The sequence below is a fragment of the Tympanuchus pallidicinctus genome, unplaced genomic scaffold, assembly GCF_026119805.1.
Source record: "Tympanuchus pallidicinctus isolate F22 unplaced genomic scaffold, pur_lepc_1.0 scaffold25, whole genome shotgun sequence".
Classification (NCBI taxonomy): domain Eukaryota; kingdom Metazoa; phylum Chordata; class Aves; order Galliformes; family Phasianidae; genus Tympanuchus; species Tympanuchus pallidicinctus.
The window spans coordinates 5,062,669-5,082,460 of NW_026294742.1; the positions used below are offsets into that span (position 1 = coordinate 5,062,669).

At 43.8% G+C, this 19,792-nt stretch overlaps 3 protein-coding genes and 2 long non-coding RNA genes across 9 annotated transcripts in view; 2 read left to right on the forward strand and 3 right to left on the reverse strand.

Moving 5' to 3' along the window:
• HSCB (HscB mitochondrial iron-sulfur cluster cochaperone) overlaps positions 1-19,792 on the reverse strand; it is a 169,224-nt gene that overhangs the window by 2,928 nt on the left and 146,504 nt on the right. The window lies entirely within an intron of this gene.
• CHEK2 (checkpoint kinase 2) lies at positions 63-12,720 on the forward strand. The gene is made up of 14 exons (XM_052689494.1): positions 63-374; positions 1,152-1,276; positions 1,507-1,654; positions 2,048-2,138; positions 3,087-3,195; positions 4,041-4,094; positions 4,822-4,883; positions 5,374-5,473; positions 5,997-6,083; positions 6,772-6,935; positions 7,094-7,209; positions 7,354-7,439; positions 11,801-11,881; positions 12,495-12,720. The coding sequence occupies exons 1-14, from the start codon at positions 125-127 to the stop codon at positions 12,588-12,590; spliced, it is 1,569 nt and encodes a 522-aa protein (XP_052545454.1). The 5' UTR covers positions 63-124; the 3' UTR covers positions 12,591-12,720.
• Positions 2,585-4,047, reverse strand: LOC128083889 (uncharacterized). The gene is made up of 2 exons (XR_008208240.1): positions 3,717-4,047; positions 2,585-3,613 (listed from the first exon to the last, which is right to left on the reverse strand). It is a non-coding gene; the product is annotated as an uncharacterized LOC128083889 (long non-coding RNA).
• LOC128083888 (uncharacterized) lies at positions 7,207-14,666 on the reverse strand. 5 transcript variants are annotated; one of them, XR_008208237.1, is made up of 5 exons: positions 14,603-14,666; positions 13,124-13,180; positions 12,322-12,422; positions 10,597-10,671; positions 7,207-9,304 (listed from the first exon to the last, which is right to left on the reverse strand). It is a non-coding gene; the product is annotated as an uncharacterized LOC128083888 (long non-coding RNA). The 5 variants fall into 5 exon arrangements; XR_008208239.1 differs by having other exon boundaries at positions 7,207-7,850; positions 9,243-9,304; positions 10,597-12,422; XR_008208238.1 differs by having other exon boundaries at positions 7,207-8,555; positions 9,243-9,304; positions 10,597-12,422.
• The window catches only part of TTC28 (tetratricopeptide repeat domain 28), a 125,993-nt gene continuing 121,046 nt past the window's right edge, over positions 14,846-19,792 (forward strand). Inside the window, exon 1 of the mRNA XM_052689454.1 lies at positions 14,846-14,953. Within this exon, the coding sequence (XP_052545414.1) occupies positions 14,861-14,953 (93 nt within the window). The 5' untranslated portion in view covers positions 14,846-14,860. The remainder of the gene's footprint in view (positions 14,954-19,792) is intronic.

The window sequence follows — 19,792 nt, forward strand, 5'->3', positions numbered from 1 at the left end:
GCCGCGCCGCTATTGGCTGCTCTCGTAGCTCCGCGCGTGCGCGCTGTGCCCGGCGGGTCGGGCGGGCCGGGCTGCGGTGCGCGCGTGGGGAAGCGCTGTGCCGGCGGTGCTCGCGGCGCTCGCCATGTCGCGAGAGACGAGGAGCGACGCCCGGCAGTCCCAGGGCACCCAGCCGTCCCAGGGCGGCACCAGCTCCTCCTCCAGCGCCTCGCAGGGCGCCAGCCAGTCCTCCTCCAGCTCCGGCACGCTCAGCTCGCTGGACACCGTGCCCACGCAGGAGCTGCCCTCCATTCCCGAGGACCCGGAACCGGAGGAGCTCATTCCCCAGCCGTGGGGTCGGCTCTTCGCGCTCGGAAAAGGTTTCAGCAATTGGGGTAAGTGACCGCCGGCCCCGGCCTCCTGTCCGCGTCGGGCCGAGGATGCGCCGTGCAGCTCCGTGCCGTTCCGTTCCGTGCCGTCCCGCTGAGCTCCCGGCTGCTCTGCTCGGCAGTCCGTGTCTCCTCTGCTGCCCGCTCCGTCTGTCCTCCCCGTAGCTTGGATTGCTTTGGTTTGTTTCTTTGTCGTGTGAGCGTATCGCTGAAGGTGATTGGAAAACGACGCTGTTAATACAATGAAACTACTGCTGTACTGCATGTAGCGAAATCGTAGGCTCACGGAATGGCTGAGGTTGGAGAGGAGCTCAGAGATCCCCCAGCCCTGACGTGTGCTGGCTGCCCATCCATGGCCTCGGGCATCTCCGGGGATGGGGCACCCACAGCTCTGGGCAGCGCTGCCAGGACAGCGAGGGAAGAATTGCTTCCTCCTCAATCCAACCTCAATCTCCCTCTTTAATTTTAAAGCCACTCCCCCATATCCTGTCACTATGAGACCATGCGAAAGTCACTCCTTTCCTGCTTGTAAGTGCCCTACAAGTATTGGAAGGCTGCAGTGAGCTCTCCTGATCCTCCTCCCGCAGCCTTTGTGCTGGAAAGGTGCTCCAGCCCTCTGAACATCTTCCTCAAATAAAGGATTGGTATAGTGTGGTGTTTTGTTGGAGTTAGGAGAAGGGAACGCTGATGTCTTTGTGATCCTACTTTACATTTGTGGCTTCATTCTGTAGAGCAGTAGTTAATCAGTGCCTGCAATGTTGTGTTCTCTCCAATTGGCTGCAGACTGTGTGAATGATGAGTACTGGTTTGGAAGAGACAAAAGCTGCGATTACAGTTTTTCTAAGCTCGGATTATCTGAGACTGGATTTTACCAGAACTACAGCAAGAAGCACTTCCGAATTTTCAGGGTAGGTGGTAAAAAGGTTATTTGTGTGTATGGACGTAATTGAGAAAGGTGAACTTTTGCTGGGATCTTAATGAGCTCAAAGTTTGCCATGTTCAGCACTGACTCCTTTAACCAGGTGCTGTTCCCTCTCCAGCTTTATGAAATACACCTATGTTTTGAGCCCACACTCAAAACTGCTGTAGTCCTTTTTTCTCTCTTACTGTCTTTCTGATTTCTTTCTTTTCCTTCTAGGAAATGGGACCAAAAAATTCGTACGTTGCCTACATTGAAGACCACAGCGCGAATGGAACTTTCGTTAATAGGGAGCTCATAGGGAAAGGGAAGAGGCTTCCGCTGACTCATAACTCTGAAATCGCCCTGTCCATTCAGACTAACAAGGGTAAAACATACCACGACGTGTGCAGGTTCTTTTGGTGCTCACCTGGTGGTTCTTTGTGCAGTGATTTGAATATTTCCCTTGTCTCTGTGAATGCCCTGTGGCTGAAGTCATAAGAACAGCCATAAGTTTATCGCTGTGTTTGGCACAGACCCAAGGTCTTGTTTTTCAGTGATGAGATTGCCTGCTTAACGATCATCGGTGTAATTTGCAGCATCAGCTGATGGTTGTTTTTTTAATATGAATTTTCTAATTCTTGTTTTCCTTACTATTTCTGTGCTGTTTCTGGCGGGCAGCGTTTGCTTGGTTGTGTTGTTGACCATAAAAGCTCGGGAAGTGTCGTTGTAACCACTTTGAAGTGAATAACAGGAGGATGCTCTCCACCCCTCTCCCTAGTGTTTGTCTTTTCTGATCTCACGGTGGATGACCAGTTGGTGTTTCCTAGAGAATTCCGAGAGAAGTATATCATGTCAAAGACTTTGGGAAGGTAAGCATCCCTTCATTTTGTTGCCATTTTCAGTACTGTGCTTCCTGAGCTGCTGTTGTAGTTTTTCCAATGCCACAGCTATTTCAGGTGTTTTACGGGGCAGGGAGGGCAGCAGGTACCATTAGCAGTGTGTTTACCTTCTGTTTGTTGCACACAGCAAATAAGTTTGATAAGGATTGCAGTGCTTTGGTTTAACAGAGATTATTTCAGTAGTTTGTGATGAGTGTTCTAATGACTGTGGTGGGTTTCAATGAAGATAAAACACAAATGGACGTGGTCCTACTGACAAACGCTTTTCCAGCTGCAGCTTCAAGTGGATCAACAACTGTGTTAACAGAGACCACGAAGCAGTGCAGTTCCTTAATTATTTCCCTTTATGTGAATGCCAAAACCTGACACTTACTGGCAATGTCTTTGCTTACTCAACAGATTTAGCCTCAGACATGTTGTGGCACACTGTGTTTATTAAGACCAGAGTATCAAGAAAGGAGTTGAGTTTGTAATTTTAGTGAACCTCACCAAAATTATATTGTATGTCTTCAGTGATCAGTTAATGCTTTTTATCATTATCTATCACTTAGAGTATCCCAGAATCAAGAGTTATCAGAGATGTGAGATGCTTAAAAGCCATAGGTTGTGATTTCTGAATTAATTGCTCAAGATTTGAAAGTATCTTTTTTTTCCTTCTATCTTTCTATTTTCTTTACATGCAAGAACATTTATGTGTTTGTAGTTGGTCGAAACTGGGATCCGACACCATCAGTACTTAAATACTATTGAATGTTTTCTGAGATAGTTTTGTCCATCTGTCATACTGAGAAAGGTGGAAAACTACATGATTGCATGTAGTCTTAATGAGGCGAGAGCCTCCTGTTCATTTCAGCAAGCTTCTTAGGCCGAGTTAGGAAGGTATCTGTAAGCATTAACACAGCTGTGCTTTCATGCTAGTGGTGCCTGTGGAGAAGTCAAACTGGCGTTTGAGAAGAGCACTTGTAATAAAGTTGCAGTAAAGATAATCAACAAGCGGAAGTTCATGGCCAGTGGTGTTAGAGAGGCAGTAAGTACCTTTGTTTCTGTCCTTCGGCCACATTGCAGCCATCCTGATATGGCAGCCTTTATCTCTTACTCTCCCTTTTGTAGCAAACGCTTGCTTTCATTCTTTGACCACACTGTTAGGACTGCTTGTTCATGCAGTACACACAAATGAGGGGAGTGGGGGAGTCTTGGGATGTATCTCCTAAAGCACATCAGAAATTTACACTGCAGGGAGGTCTGACCAGAGGTCTCTAAGCTCTGCTAATTGTGTTGTACGTTCCATCATAACACTTAAATGAAATGGTGTGAAGCCTGCTGGGGAGGGCTTTCCTCATGTCTGCTTTCATAGCTGCTAGAGAAGGAGCTGTGGCTGTAACATGAGAGATATTCAAACAACTTCAGATCGATCACTCTCGTTTGATACAGAGATACAGGATGAACTGTGAAGAAAAAATACAAACAGAGGTTGAAAATGAATGAGAACGGAGATACAAAATCTGCAGCTATGGGTTCATAGGGGAAGTTAAAACAGGTTAGACTCACCTTGTTAATTCTGCAGGATTATATACAAGCTCAGTGAATGCTTCTCTAATTTCCAGTGGTAGAGGCTCAGAGGAGGAAGTAGATGCAGATACTTTCAGATCAATTTTTTATTTTCTCTAGCATAATAAAGAGTAAAAGTGAGTAGCATTTAACTTTAGGGTAGCTCACGTGGGAAACATCTCGAAGGGAGGAGAAAGCTGTTCAAAGGACAGTGCTGGTATCTGCTGGCTGAGATTAAGTTTTTAAGTTGGAACTTTATTTCTGAAGTGTCTTATCCTAGAATATTGCTGTATGATTCCATATGATATTTGATTCTTTTAACAGAACCCGGCTTTTAATATCAACACAGAAATAGAGATTTTGAAGAAAATAGATCATGTGAGTGTCACTGTACATTTGTATTCATTCTGCTGTGTACTGCACTCTTCTGCTTCACAGATTTAGCATAGTAACGATTGATTTTACCTGTTTAGAGAATGATGCATGTCATTATTGCAGCCTAAATAAGTCTGTTCAGCACGTTTCAAATTATTTTAAGTATACTGTATCTTTGCAGGTAGGAGGTTTTAAAGTCTTGATGTCTCAGATGTAAATTTGGGAAGGCACTTTGCAGAGCAGTTTTCAACCTGAACCATAGCGGTGGGAGAAATCTCTCCTTGATGCAGGCTTCATACAGATTGCCAGATAATCAACATTACACTCCTCTGGCAAGTTCTTGAGCTGGGTCCTTATCTTTCCAGCTCCCCCTCACCCAAAGTCTTTTATTTTCCTTTCGTTAAGTAGAAAGCTTGCACAGATTAATGAACTCTTGTGTATCAAGAAGATATCGGGGTTGTTGTGGAATCTGACGACTGGAAAAAGTAAGGGTGACTGCTGAGCTGTAGTGGTGACAAGAATTCAGTGTTATTTGTATGGGGGGTGAAGTACAGGGGAGAAGATGACAGACTTTGTTTGCCAAAGCCTATTGGTTGTGTAAGTGCTAATTTAGCTGCCATGGGGAAATCAGACTGAAATAGGAAATTCAAGATGATACGCAGTTGATAGCATTGGTTTTTACAACTGGTTCTACTTTTCCATGTGTCCATCTGTGTTCCCTTTTTATTAGCCCTGCTTAATCAAGATCAAAAACTTCTTCGAAGCAGAGGATTACTACATTGTTTTGGAACTGTAAGTAACAGCTTTGAAAGTAAAGGCATGAAATGTCTTCCACAGCTATAAAGAATGTAAATAGTTCTGAATTCTGTTGTGTATGCGTGTTTTCTTCTTGTTTTCTTTTCCTTTTGCTGGCTTCAAGCGCTGTCTGAAGCCTCTGTAAAATCAGGAGCTGGGATAATGAGGGGATTAATCACTTCTACACACTGAAGGCAATTAGTGCCTTGAATAGACACCCACTATGCTGCCGATTTGGGTTGCTGCTACTTGATTTTGAGCTGATAAGAGGATGTAAATCAGAAATCTTGTAACTTCTTCCAGTGAAGACTTCAGAAGATTAGGCCTTAAGTCAGCAATGCCTGTGCTGTGCTTGGAGCATTGCTCATTCATTTTCAGAATTGAAATATATTTTAGAGCCAAAAGAAACAATTTTGGTCTTGGTCTTGTGTAATGAGATGAAACTTTTGAAAGTAATATATTGACTTGTTACCTACATCTGTTTTAGGATGGAAGGAGGAGAATTGTATGACAGAGTGTCAAGGCCAATCAAGATGAAAGAAGCTACCTGCAAGTTGTACTTTTATCAGATGCTGCTGGCTGTGAAGGTAATCGTGAATTCTGTCAAGGAAAATATGGTGATGCATTTACATGTCAATTGGATGAATTTTTTTGTTATTTGTCACTTCTGAAACTTATGAGAGTAATCAGCACAGTGCTATTAACAAGTAATTGTAACAAGATTCTGTACTTCAGTACAGCCAAATAGCATTCAAACTCTCTTACTTCTTAAAACCACCACCAGAGATTGAGGCAGTAACACAGACTGTGCTCACTGAGGCAGGATTATCATGTGAGACTTGCAGTAGTGTGTGAGCAAAGCCTTCAAACTATTAGTGCTTAAGTGCTGCACTGTGCGCCCTGACGAAGCATTTCGGTCTTTGCAAACTGAAGGGTGGACTTCTTTGGCTTTAAAAAAGATCATGAGCTGTGTAGCTTTAAATGCATGCATGTCTCTTGAATAGCAGTTTCAGTTATCCTGCCAGTGCTAGTTGAAAAACTGAAAGCATACATCTTAAAGAAGGATAATAGTCTGCTTTTCTTCATGTATGTGTATTTGTGTTTATCTAGTATCTTCATGACAATGGAATCATACACCGGGATCTGAAGCCAGAGAACGTGCTGCTTTCATCTTCTGAAGAGACATGTCTGATAAAGGCAAGGAAACTTACATTACTCCTGCTCGTGTGGAGATTTGGGAGTACTCCTTTCTGTGCTTCTCAGTATTGAGTTAAACATAGCACACAAACAATAGAATTACTCATACAAGTTGTGAAGTAACCTAAAACTTTGAGGCTTTTCATATGTTCAGTTTTACTCTCGTGGATAGTTCTACCCATACGTTTCTGTGAGAATGACTGAGAAACTGTATTCTTTAACATTTAACTGGGCACAATTTTAAATGTGGTGCCATCTTTAAAAATAAAAATCTATATTTGTGAATTTCAGAAAGCATTTTCACAAATATCCAGGCTATATGATGACAGAGCTGTATGTTTTTTCAGAAAGCATTAAGTAGATGTGCATGTCAAAATGATTTGTTCAAGTGGTGTCTTCTAATATGCAAAAATACCTTTATTCTGAGGTTGCCCGTTCACATCCAGATTTGAGAATACTTTTTGCTAGTTTGAAGTCTGATCCTCTGTCATATTTCTCCCTACTCATATTCTCCTCAATTGCTGTTTGCTGACTTTAATAATGTTTGAGGTATATTCTGTTCATAGTCTTGTACTGGAACTGTGTCTTGGAAAGAAGAGACTTAATGTTACCTCTGTTGTGCACTGAGGATGTGGTATGTTCTAGTCCAGTCAATATGTAACGTGGTGTTACAATTTTTACATACAAGATTACAGATTTTGGACAATCCAAGATTCTTGGAGAAACTTCTCTTATGAAAACATTATGTGGTACTCCCACGTATCTTGCTCCTGAGGTTCTAAATTCACTTGGGACTGCTGGATACAGCCGAGCTGTGGACTGCTGGAGTTTAGGAGTTATTCTTTTTGTATGGTAAGATACTGCTTAGATGCCTTGGGCTTTCATTGAGATACGTGGCTCAAGATGTGGCAACTTCAGTGTATTTAGTAGGAAGTGAAAGTGTGTTTAAAAATGTATACATGTAAATGACACTGTGACAAAACCCGTGTTGTTTGTTTTCTTTTATACAGCTTGTGTGGATATCCGCCATTTAATGAGCAAAACACTCAACTATCTCTGAAAGACCAAATCACTCGTGGAGAATACACGTTCATTTCAAAAGAATGGAAACACGTATCCAACATGGGTATGACTCCTTTATATAGGTAGCAGAATATCTAGATCTTTTCTTTTGTTTTAACTTCCTTTCAGTTTTCATTTTTGTGGTACATTGCATGTTGATCTGTTTGCATTTTTTAAGTAGCTGATTGCTTAACTCTTATTATCTTAGCTCTGGATCTTGTGAAGAAGCTGTTGGTAGTGGATCCAAGCAAACGTTTTACGATAGAGGAAGCCTTAGAGCATCCCTGGCTTCAGGTAGGAATTGAGTTTGTTAAGTACAGCCATGATGAGCTGTTCTGGAGATAATTTCTTGATATAAATTCAAAGGCCATTCAATAACTTGAGTTTCATGAGGTTTTGCTTTTGCAAAGAAGCAGAGAAACTGTGACTGCCCTGGTCACCAGAGATCTCTGTGTACCCAATCCTGCATCTGTGGAGAATGCCAGAAAAGGTGATGAGAAAGGAGAGCTTCAGTTCTGCAGCTTCTAGGGAATAACAGCAGTTTCCTTAAGGCAGAGCTTCCATCCACTGGTTTGTAGGCTGCCCCTGACAGCAGCCAGCAGAAGAGCAGCTGCCACGTTGTGCTTCTCATGGGCAGGTGCTGCTGCCTGCCAGCTGGCCCCACTGTTTCTGCTGGCTGCTGTAAGACTGCAGGGATCCTGATACCTATTTGCAGGGAGATGAGAAGGGAGGAGCATACTGTGTGTCTGTGACTTGTTCATTTCTTTTACTGGCATTGTGAATGACATATGGGAAAATGAGCCATCAGATCCCAATCTGTAGAATGACATTAGCCCAGATGCCAGTAGTCACAACTTTCCTGTTGAACAATTTGAAACCAGAGTGAACATTTTGAAGAGATTGCTGCTGCAAGCAAGATGACCATGCAGTACCTAGTTGTGTGCCAAGGACTTTCTTGCGGTGTACAGAGCAAACCTGCTTCACTGCTGTCCCAACAAATGCTCTCTCTACAGCATGGAGATTCTCATTTTTTCCTGTTTTCCTTATTTTAAATTCTTGCAAAGTCAGCTAGGCCCCCTGCTGTTTTTCATTGTGCTTGTCTTCTTGGCCACTGGCCCTCACAGAGTCTTTGTTAGCTCTTACCCCCTCCCATGGTATGTATGATTTCTCAATTTTCTCAGTTCCATGTTCTTTTTCTACTGTTGTTGCTGCTGTTCCTAGTCTTATAGCCTTGCTTGATGCTGTTCAGTGCCTTTCCCATCATAAACACCTCTTTGCTTAATTTCTGCTTCTAATTTGACTTCTCCTTCGTCTGCCTTTGACAACGCAGAGCCATGAGTACACCACAGGTATTCCACCTTGTCATGAGTACACCACAAATCCTTCCAAATCCTTCCAAATCATATACTTCTGCCAGAGAGAGAAAGGAATTATTTATTCCTGTCTTCTCCAAAGTAACCACACTATGCTTAATTTTATGTCTGTTCAGTTTTCTCTTTATTACCTGAATATTACTTCATGTAGCTGCAGACGTCCCTGTTCGTTGCAGGGGAGTTGGACTTGATGGACCTCCAAGGGTTCCTTCCAACTCAAAACATTCTATGACCTCTGTAGCTTAACTATCTCATAGAACTGTAGCTCCTGTGACATTGTATGCCCCCCACATAGGCTGAAGCAAGGGAGAATCACTCAAATCAGCAGCTGCTACTTACTGAGACAGAATATTCAGTTGGGTAATTGTTTGTAAGTAACTCAGTTGTTGGGCATCCAGAAATACTTTCTACCTTTCCTGGCTTTTACTACTGTAGTTTTGTGCATAATTTCTGCAGTGGGTTAATTGGCTGTAGCTTCTTACATTTTGATTATAATGCTGAGCAGGGTAAGTTACTGACAAACCACGATATACTGATTTTAAGAATCACTGATATGCATTATGGGAAAGAGGGAAGTATATGACAGCGATTTACACAAGACTGAGATCTGTCAGTATGTGAAGTGAAGCTCGGAGCCTCTTGACTATATGTACTCTTTAGGGGCAGCTCTTACTGATATGTTTGGTTTTGAAGACAGGACAAGAAGTTTTATACAGCATTTTACCTGTAAATCTGTATGTCATCTAGCATTCAGGAGTCACTCTTCAAGCTGCTTCTCTTCGTGGGCTGTTATTAAAAATGTCAGTTTTTTATAGGTGATATACTGCGTGCTTTGAGAGGCCAACATGCAATATGTTCAGTTCTAAATATCACAAACCTCGAGTACTGTCACCAACAAAGCTGCTAGAGTCTTGTGATCACAAGTAGTGAGAAGGAGCTACTGGCTCCGTGCTCCCTCTTGTGTTGTGCTGTAAGTATTACCTCTAAAGTCTCGTTTGGAACACGCACAAGATGCATACTTAAAGTGTGTAGCATGTCAGCCCCCTCTAGCGATCTGGGGTCCTCTAGAGAACTTTTCAGTTATTGTAAGCACACGTTCTCCAAACAAAACATAATTTTTACAGCTCAATTTAAAAAAAAAAAAAAGGTGTTATGTAATTGAAAAACGTGACACTGGAAAAAGACGAGTCCAAATTCCATTTAAAATAAATTATGCGTTCACATTGAAGCTGCTGTAGTGCTAAAGAACATATTTAAACCAAAAAAGGAGATGCTGCAATACTCTGTAGTTTAGAATAAGAACCCATCTCCTCTGCCTTCCACCCAAAAAAGGGTTACAATTTTTGAAACCCACAGGAGCTCAGTGATCCTTACTTCTCTTGAACCTCTGCCAGTGAATGTCTCATTCACTCTTCCCTGATTTTCCCAATCTTTGCTGTGATAATAGAACAAAATTATTACAGAAATTGTTATATTCAGGTAGTTGTTAAGAATAAATGTCTGTTTTTGGTTCTAGATCAGTTGTTCAGCTGGTGAACCTACAGTCACTGTTCAAAGCTCAGCCAAAGGAAATGATCTAAGTTAAAATCACAATGAGCAGCATACTTCAGGTAGTCCCAGGCAAGGTTTCAAGATCTGATTTCAACTTTGGAAGTCTGATTTAGGGTTTGCAGGTAATCCACAGTAACCCATTTTTAATAAAATTCCTGCAGAAGTTGCTGAAACTAGAGAACGAGGTTTTATTTTCAGAAGAGGAAGTTTACTATGTCAACTAAATGTCTTTTGCATGTGGAATTCCTTTTTCCCTGAGGTTGCCCAGCATAGACCAAGGGCACCTCAGTCCTTGGCAGCTGAACCAGAATGCATCTATGTGCTAGCTTTTTCTCTTGAAACACACCTGGCTTTCTGTTAAATGATAGCTTTCCCTAAGAAATGATCTGTGCTTTCCTATCTTGTGCTGCTCTTTCCTCTACTAATGCTCCTGCAGCCACACTTCTTTATGCAGAAGTGCTACTAATAACATCCCTATGTCCACTTCTTTCCAGTGTCTCTCCCATTAATGGCAGCTTCTGACTTACCACTTCTGGTAGAGGATGAACTGTATAATCCAGTGAACTTGTTATGGTAGGGAACAGTGTAGCAATGTGCATAGCCTATGAATAAGAAATATTTGTTAACAATCATTTGGGTTTTTAAAAGTGAAACCTTCCATTTACAACCTTTGATAAATGGACTTAAGGTAGAGATAATGGTGGGGTGTTTTAAAAGTAGAGGTTGTTCCTGTCATTTTAGTATGGATGTTTTAGCTGGTTCTTCTCTACTTAGAGTACACAATAGATTGTTTGGAAGGATGATGGTGGGTTGGAGACGTGATTAAAAACTGCACGTTGAGATGATGCTAAGCTGGTGGAAATGAAAATATTCTGGTAGGAATGGAAGTCATTATGAAAATGAAATGTAAGAAAATACTTGTTTTTCAAGAGCGAGGAACTTGATTTTGATGAAAGCTGGGTCCCAAGCCCTGATGAGGCCTCCTGATAAAACTGACCAGTGAATTATCTGCACAAACACCTAGCCCTGCATGCTGTGTTCTTTCAGTATTGTTGCACTTCATTGCATGGTATTATTATTTCAGTTTTTGCTTGACTGGTATTAGCTAAGTACTTAGAGAGGGAAATAATGTATTTGTAGAACGAAGTAGAGCTGTTTTTGTCCTTACCAACGCTGTACATAAACCAGCTGCTGAAAATTCTCTGGGACAGGTTAGGATGATGTTAATTTTGGGGGCCAATGGGAGGGATGAAGGAAGGTTGGATCAGTTTAACTGTAGCTGTTGGAGGTCCTTGAGGTGTTTATTCTGGAATTTTCTGTTTGTTACGACGTTATTTGCCAGAAGTGACACATTCCAGATTTTGGTTGGGGAATAGAGCCGATGTTTCCAAGGACCGACGCCCTGATAAAATGTAACCTATTTGCTGTAAAGTGGTGTTTCCTAAGTCTGTGTCTCAGTTGTGTCCTGTTAAGCATAGATTCACCTCTTCTTTCACTGGGCCTGATGTTGGAAACCTTAGAGAAGGAATTGTGACACTGTGCAGTGTTTTATAGCAATCTGGGACTGTCATTTCAGCTCCTTTCTCCTAGCACTACATGTTTTATTTTTCTAATGGTGAGGGGAAAAGTTATGTCCTTTTCTCCTTTATTCATTCCACAATTGCTGGTCCACCTTAAACATTCCATATAGTATTTAAGGCTGATCCTTTTTTTTTTTTTTACTTTTAACAGGATGAGGATATGAAAAATACATTTCAACAACTACTTGCTCAGACAAGTGCCACTATGAATCCACCACAAACATCAAAAATGGTATGAATGACAGATTATGTGAAGATTAATACTTGGTGCCAAAGCTAGATTTAAAAGTAAACCCTAATAAGAAAATGTAATCCTGATAATTTAGTATAGAAGTGTACTTTCTGCCTTTATGCAGCAGTCCACTAATTCTTTCCTGCAGTCTTAGTAGAAGGAGTTTACTTTTGTGCTTTGGCAAGACACTTTGAATGTAAACAAACTGTCTCTTAGGTTTTAAAAGACTATCCATATATTTAAAGTTCTGTATGTGAGTATGTATGTTTTGATGGATTTGAGTCATGAACATGTAATATTCAAAGGAAAATTCTTATGGCATTAAAAGCTTAGAAGTGGTATTGTGATATTAATTATTAGATAGCAATTAGCATTATTTTAAACAGTAGTCAAAGCTGGGAGAGGCTGAAACAGAAAAGGGAGTAAGGGCAGTGTCTTACATGAGAAGGATCACTTGCCATTAGATCACTGGAGAGAAACACTCATTAGTCATGCTGCTGTTTCAGTTACAGGAGGGAGACTTTATCCAGCATCTGTAATTCTGCAGTAGACAAAACAGTCAGGCTCTGTCTTACCTGATTAATGTAGCCATCATGCTGCATCTTTCCTTTAGCCAATTGCTACGAGAAAACGTCTCCATGAAAATGAGGATGAACCTGTCTCTTCTAAGCATGCTGCTCCTTCCACGTCATTTCAGAAAATGAGGTGAAAAAAGGGACTTTTTTTGTTAATTATTGCTTTATTTTATGGAGAGCAGAATTTTTATTTTTTAAAATCTTATTGTTGGAGTAACTACTGAAGATGCAATTGATAAATAAAAATAACTTTGTAAGAGTGAAGTTACTGCTGTGTATGCATGGGGATTTACACAAGTAGTCATTCTGGAGTTCATCCATCTGTTTGATTCAAGAGGAGTGTCAGGAAAAGATGGTTCTTCTTGGATGAAGTTATGAAAAAACTTGAGGCTAAATTCATTACCATCTACACTTCTGCATTCTTCTGTTCCAATTTCTAGCTTATGTTTGAAGGTATTGCTTAGTATCCTCCTACATGAAATGCAAAGTTTGAGCTTTTGCCTTAACTGTAGTATTACCAGGCACAAAATTATGTCTGTGAACTCCTCAGGAAATGCATAAAGAGAAATCCACTATGACAAGGGCTATGGTTAGAATAACTGCAGTCCTTAAAATGCCTGTACCTGCTAACTGTCCTCTTCTTGAAAAGTGTGTACTGTTTATTTACCTTAGGATGGACTGAATAAGAAGCGTGGTATCCATCTTCCTTACATCATTTGTTAAGCTGTAAGAGAAGAACAAGGAATTAAACTGAGGAACAATTTTAAATTTTCTTGTCTGTTAAGTGAAAAAGTTTTTGGACTGTGTGCCAATTGCTTGAGGATATGAATTTAATTATTTAGTAAGAGAGAACAATTTAATAACTTTAGCCTAAAACCATCCACGTTATGATTAGAGACATTTACTGTAAATGGATTAGGAAAGAATAAAGCCCAATCCATTACAGAGCAAAGCACTGTCAAGTATAAATTAAGATAAGACACTCAGGAGGTAAGTTTTTCTCCTTTGTGTCTGTTGCAGAGTTCAGGTGTGTTATGAGACACTTGTATCCATCGTTGTAAATGGTGAGATGCAGTATTTGCACAACAATTGGCATGTTCGTTTCATGAGGGCCTGTAGTGGAAATGCTGAGTCTCAGCCTGAAGCAGTCATTGAGCACCTGGTGGGAAGGCAGGGCAAACCCAGGGGAGCTCAGATGCGTGTAATGTACCTGAGTGACTGGAAGAAGTGGAGCCAGGATCCAGCCCTTCCCTCATTTAAGGGCAGGCAGTGGAGCAGTGGGTACCTTGCTGGAGATCTCTGTCTGAGGTCTTTGAAAGGCCAATACCTTTTCTTCCTTTGTTTTTGTGTTTTTAGCTGCTCTGTTTGAGCTTGTTTTCATTCCCTACAGCCTAGGGTTGTACCACTGCTGTTACTGCTGTACTTTCATTTGCATTATAGCATTACAGGGTCACAAAAATGATCCAAGGGATGGAATATCTGCCCTGTGAGGACAGGCTGAGAAGAGAAGGCTGTGGGGAGAGCAGAGGATGGATTTTAAGCATCTAAAGGGGCTGTAAGAAAGGAGGGCCAGACCCTTAGCAGGGTATGTTCTGACAGGACAAGGGAAATGATTTCAAACTAAAAGGGAAGATTTAGACTGCATACAAGGAAGAAGTTTTTATGCAAAGGGTAGTGGCACAGGGTGCCCAGAGAGCTGGTGCTGCCCCATCCCTGCACACAGCCACGCTCAGGGCACGGCGCTGTGAGCACTGCTGGAGCTGTGGGTGTCCCTGTGCACTGCAGGCAGTGGGAACAGACGGCTTTTGGGTGTCCCTTCTAACTCTAACAGTTCTGTGAGTCTCTTTCAACTGGTAGAGTCTGCAGCATTTGGAAGATTTTAGGTTAGGTGCTGGTTCCAGAAAGCTGATGAGTGCATGTTCCCGTGCTTGGTGAGAACAATGTCATGGGTCGCGGGCAACTGTCCCTGAATCCTGAAGAGGTGAGACATGGAATGCCACTCATCCTAGAAATGCTACTGGGGCTTCTGCTGCCTTTAGGAGAAGATTTTCTGCCTTCATGGCAGTACAAGGATTTGGGTCTAGGTTCTTTGTGAAGACGGAGCTCGGAATCGCGCACAGAGGTTGGCGGCAGGCCGCCCGCTTACCTTCGGCTTCGGCGGGACGAGAGGGACTCGGGCTCCGGCCGGGCGCGGGGCAGGACGTCCGGCCTCGGCGCCGTCGGGCGGGGGGCGGCCGGGGTCCGAGCGGAGCCCAGCCCCGGGGGCGGGGCCGGGGGCAGTGCGGTTTCCTCAGAGCCGGGGCCCGGAACGTGGCGCCGCGGGCCAGGCGGGCGGAGCGGGATCGGTCCGGCGAGGGGCGGCGGCGGCCCCCGGAGGCGGCGGCGGAGGAGGGGCCGGAGCGCGATGGAGCAACAGGCGGCGCCGCCCGCCCCACCGGGGGCCGCGTCGGAGGGCCGGGGGCGGCGGCGGCGGGAGCGGGACGCGGAGCCCCCCCGGGTGAGTGGCGGCGGGGCGGCCCTCGGGGCGGGCGGTCGCTTCCCGCCCGCTCGGCCTCCCGGGGGCGTCGGGAGAAGTTGCGGCGCGCGGGCGGGCCGCGTCCCCGGACCGGATCCCGGGGCGGGAGGGGGGGAGGGAGCGAAGGCCCCGCGGAGGTGAGGAGCGGGGCAGGGCGGGGCGGCTCCCCGGCGGGCCGCGGACGTGCCGAGGGAGCGAGGCTCCGGGACGGCGGGGCCTCGGGCACAGCCGCGGTTCTCTCGCGGGGCGCTCGGCGGTTCTTCCCGGGACTTTGTGAGGGACTGAGAGCGGCGCCTCTTCCCGCCCCTTCCCTGCCCGCCGCCCGGCTGAGGAGCGAGGGAGCGCGGTGCGGGCAGCGGTGCCTGCGCCGTTACGCACGTGCGGACCGTTATTTGCCTGTGTGGTTTTGCATACGGCTTGTTGGAGCGTGCTTCTGTGTGGAGGAGAGCACGACTGTCAGCCTGATGCGTATACGGCCGTGGGCTCCCGGATAAGCAGAAAACGAGTCTGTTTTGTTAAAGCTGAGAAATAATTTTTTTGATGTGTCAAACATGTACCTGTAGTACAACAGATCATGGTGTCATAGGATGGTTTAAGTTGGGAGGGATCCCTGAAGGCCATCTGGTCCCACAGGGACACCCACAGCTCCAGCAGTGCTCACAGCGCCGTGCCCTGAGCGTGGCTGTGTGCAGGGATGGGGCAGCACCAGCTCTCTGGGCACCCCGTGCAGTGCCTCACTGCCCTCAGTGTGAACAACTTCTTCCTCATATCCAATCTAAATCTCCCTTTTTAGTTTGAAACTATTTCCCCTTGTCCTATTGCACAGACCAGGCTGAAGGGTCTGTTCCTTCTTTTGTACAGCCCCTTTAGATATTGAAAAACTGCTGTCAGCTCTCCCCACAGCCTTCTGCTCTCCATGCTGCACAGCCCCAGCTCTCTCACAGGGAGGTATTCCATCCCTTGGGTCAGTTTTGTTGCACCCGATATGTCCGCGTCTCTCCTGTGCTGAGGACTCGCCTCTAGACACTCCAGGTGCTCCAGGTGAAGTCTCGCAGCACAGAGTAGAGAGATGCAATCATCTCCCTCTCTTTGCTGCCCACGCTGCTTTGGATGCAGCCTAGGATACAGCTGGCTTTCTGGGTTGCAAGAGCACACTGCTGGCTCACATCCAGCTGTCATCTACCAGTACCACTGGTACTGGTAGGACTCTGCTCCATCGTTATGTCCCTCCGCTTGTACTGATAGCAGGGATTGCCATAACCTAAGTGCAGGACTTTGCATTTGGATTTGTAAACCTCATGTAAACCACCTGGGCCTACTGCTCAGCTTGTCTAGGTCTCTCTGGATTGCAAGCCCTTCCTTAGGTGTGTTGACCATGCCACACAGCTTGGCATAATCTACCAACTTTCTGAGGGTGCACTTGATTCAACTGTTGATGTGATTGATGAAAGCATTTAAGAGACCTGGTGCCTGTTCTGCCCCCTGAGGGACTGCTTGTCTCTGATCTCCATCTGAACGTTGAGCCATTAACCACCACTCTCTGGGCACAATCTCGCAACCATTTCCTCATCCATTCAACAGCCTACCCATTAAATTAATATATTTCCAATTTGAAGAGAAAGGTGTCATGGAGGATTGTGTCATGGGTCTTAGTGAAGTCCAAATAGGTGACATAGATCTTGCTGCACTGCTGGCACCGAATAAAAAGCTGGTTCTCATGCAGGCTATTCCTCCACCCAGTATTACAGCTGTTGAATAAATTTTCAGCAGTTTGGTTTGAAGAGCGATGCTACTGACTGAATTTGGAATCTAGAGACTGGCTCTGCTGGATGCATCTTTGGATGACAGCGTGTGTCATTAGTGCAGTTCTGTTTTTACTCTGAAATACAGAGTGGTGATTAAGGACGGGATATATTATCCTTACCTGCAGTCCGGGTAAGGCTGCAGTAGCATCATTAATGGTTGTTACTGATGATACTCTGTACTGTTTAAACCTCCAGTATTCTAGAGATGAAACCCATTACTGTAACAGTATCAGTCTATGCATATATTAATGCTACTTATCAGTTATGCCTTGTTTTCTGTCTTCTCACAGTATTTTGGCATCTTATTCTTCTCTTGACTGAAGCTGAAAACCTCTTGCTTATCTATTGCATATTCTTTCTTCCTTGCCTAGATACCAGTTCCATTCCTACTGAGCAAGTCTCTAGGGATGATGATGTTGTAATGAGAGACTGAGGGTGAAGTAGCTACCTGCCTATTCATTTTAGTTTTTATTAGATTTTTCACTTACATTAATGGTAGATCTGTTGAATAGTAGTAGTTGGCTTCAGGAGGTCAACTTGTATTACTTTTTTCTGTATCCGTGTCATACTGACTATTAAAGCAGGAAGAAGTTCATTTTCTCATTATTTTTCCTTCTACTTTGTTTTAATTATTCTATTATTTTCCATTTCCTCTCTACCAAGTTTTCAGTGTGTTTCTCCTATTCTTTAAAAACTTCTGCTCTTTTGCATTCTTCTTTTGAAATGATTGTCAGTAACATACTTCATGTTGATGCTGAGGGGGATTGTCCCTGAGGGGCAACTCTCTAATGAGATTAGTGAAGAACCTATAAAATTTGCACTTTTCATTTTGTTTTAGCCTTTCAGCATGCTCATGCACAGTTCACAGAATCAGAACATGATTGGGTTGGAGGGGACCTTACAGCTTCCCCAGCCCCATCCCTGTTGCCCACCAGCTCGGGCAGCCTGGGACCCCATCCATGGTTCTGAGCACCTGCAGGAATGGGACACCCACAGCTCTGGGCTGCCTGCGCCAGGACCTCAGTGCTCTCATAATAATGAATTTGCTCATCTAAATCTCCCCTCTTCTTAGTTTAAAGCCGTTCTTCCTTGTCCCGGCACATCAGACCATGTAAAAAGTCAGTTTCCATGTTGTTTATAAGCTCCGGGTCCCTCTGGATGGCATCCCTTCCTTCTGTCATCAGCTGCACCACTCAGCTTGGTGTCATCTGCAAAGTTGCTCAGGGCGCACCTGATCTCACTGTCGATGTCACAGAAACAGATGGTAGAGTACTGGTCCAAAGGCAGACCCATGGAGACACCACCTGTACTGCCTCCACCTGGGTATGGAGCTGCTCACCACAGCCCTCTGCTGCAGCCATCCAACCAATTGCTAATTCACTGGGCAGTTCCACCTTTCAAATCCTTATCTGTCCATTGAGAGATCAGTAAGTGGCAGGACCACGTCAGAGGCCTTGCAGAGTTGTCTTACCATTATGTGACATCGATCACTCTTCCCTTCTCAACTGATGCAGACTGTCCTCTCTTTAGGTCTCATGTTAGAGTTTATACAGTCTTTTGAGGGCATTATTACTCAGGTTAAAATGCTCTGCACTCCTTATTAACAGTGAGAATTTTGGTAACTCTGTATTGGATTTTTTTGCCTGTAGCGTCTATGAAGTGTCAGTTCTAAGTTACTATGAAATCAAGTGAATCAATTCTCCATGGAAGGCATTGTGTCCCTCTGTAGCTACTTAAGCCTTACCAGCCCTGTGTCCCTGCAGAATGTCCAGCCACCTGTGGCCTTCTGGTGACTAGCTGCTGTTCTCAGACTTCCCCTAATCTGTGGGTTTCAGCATCTCCCCACGCGTAATGCTTGCTAAATCTTCACATTCTGTCCTTGCAGCTTCTCAGCTTATATTAAACTGACCGCATGATGAAGTTTGTGCTTATGGACACAGAATTGTGAGCCGTTGCACTGGTTGGTGTAAAGAGACGTGTTCTGCTCAGATCCTTGTGCTGTAGCTGCAGGTTGAGAGTTCTGCTTGCACTTGGTTGAAGAGCAGATAAGTATGCTGGTAGCTTTGAAGATGAACTGCATATTGAGCTAATTTTCACTTATGCAGAAACTTGCTTTTTATAATGTCATTCCCAATAATAGATAAATACAAAGTTCAAGCTACATACTATCCAGAATACTATATAAGGGGCAACTGCAGTGATGAAAGGAAGAAAGTTTGGGGTTCTGCTGTAGAAGGAAGAAATGCTATGGAGATTTGGGGTGGATAGGGTGGATATCGTGAAAAACATTTTCATGGTGAAAATCATGAACCAGTTGAATGGAATTGCCCAAGGAAAGCATGGAGTCGCCTTGAGTAGGAAGAGTTTGGACAAACACCTGTCAGAAAACATTTGATTAGGAAGGAAAGGATCATAAGGAAGATACTGCTGGTTTCAAATGTAATGGTCTCACTGTTACTGTTTTTTGACTTGGGAAAAAAAATAAACTATTTTTGATGCTTAAGACAGGATGCCAATTTGCACTTTGCTTCCCCTTGCACCTAAAAATATGACTCAGCTGACTCTGGTAATGTATTTGAGCCCTGTGATTGTGCTGTGGTAACAACATGTGATACTCTTAACCTTTTTCTGTCTGCTGAACTGAAAATGGATAATAGCAATTTCAATTATAGTACTGTCTGATCCTTTCATGACTGTTTCCAGGCACATTACGGTTCTGTATGTACATGTTGCCTGTTGCCAAGTACAGTTACTGCCCAATTTACAGGGTCTTTTTGTCAGAGTTGTACAGAGGTATTGCTGCTGATTATTTTTTTTTTAGGCTCTTTGAGAGACAATAGGGAATACATGACAAAACCAGTTATTGACTGCTAATGACTGGTTGAGGAAAACAAGGAATGTTGAAAATGAAGCGTGGAGGAAGGATATACTGGAATCAGTAGAACTAAAACTGTACATCACTAGAGTTTTTTTTTAATTAAGTCTTAAGCCCATTCTTCTTTATTTTGTTTTATTT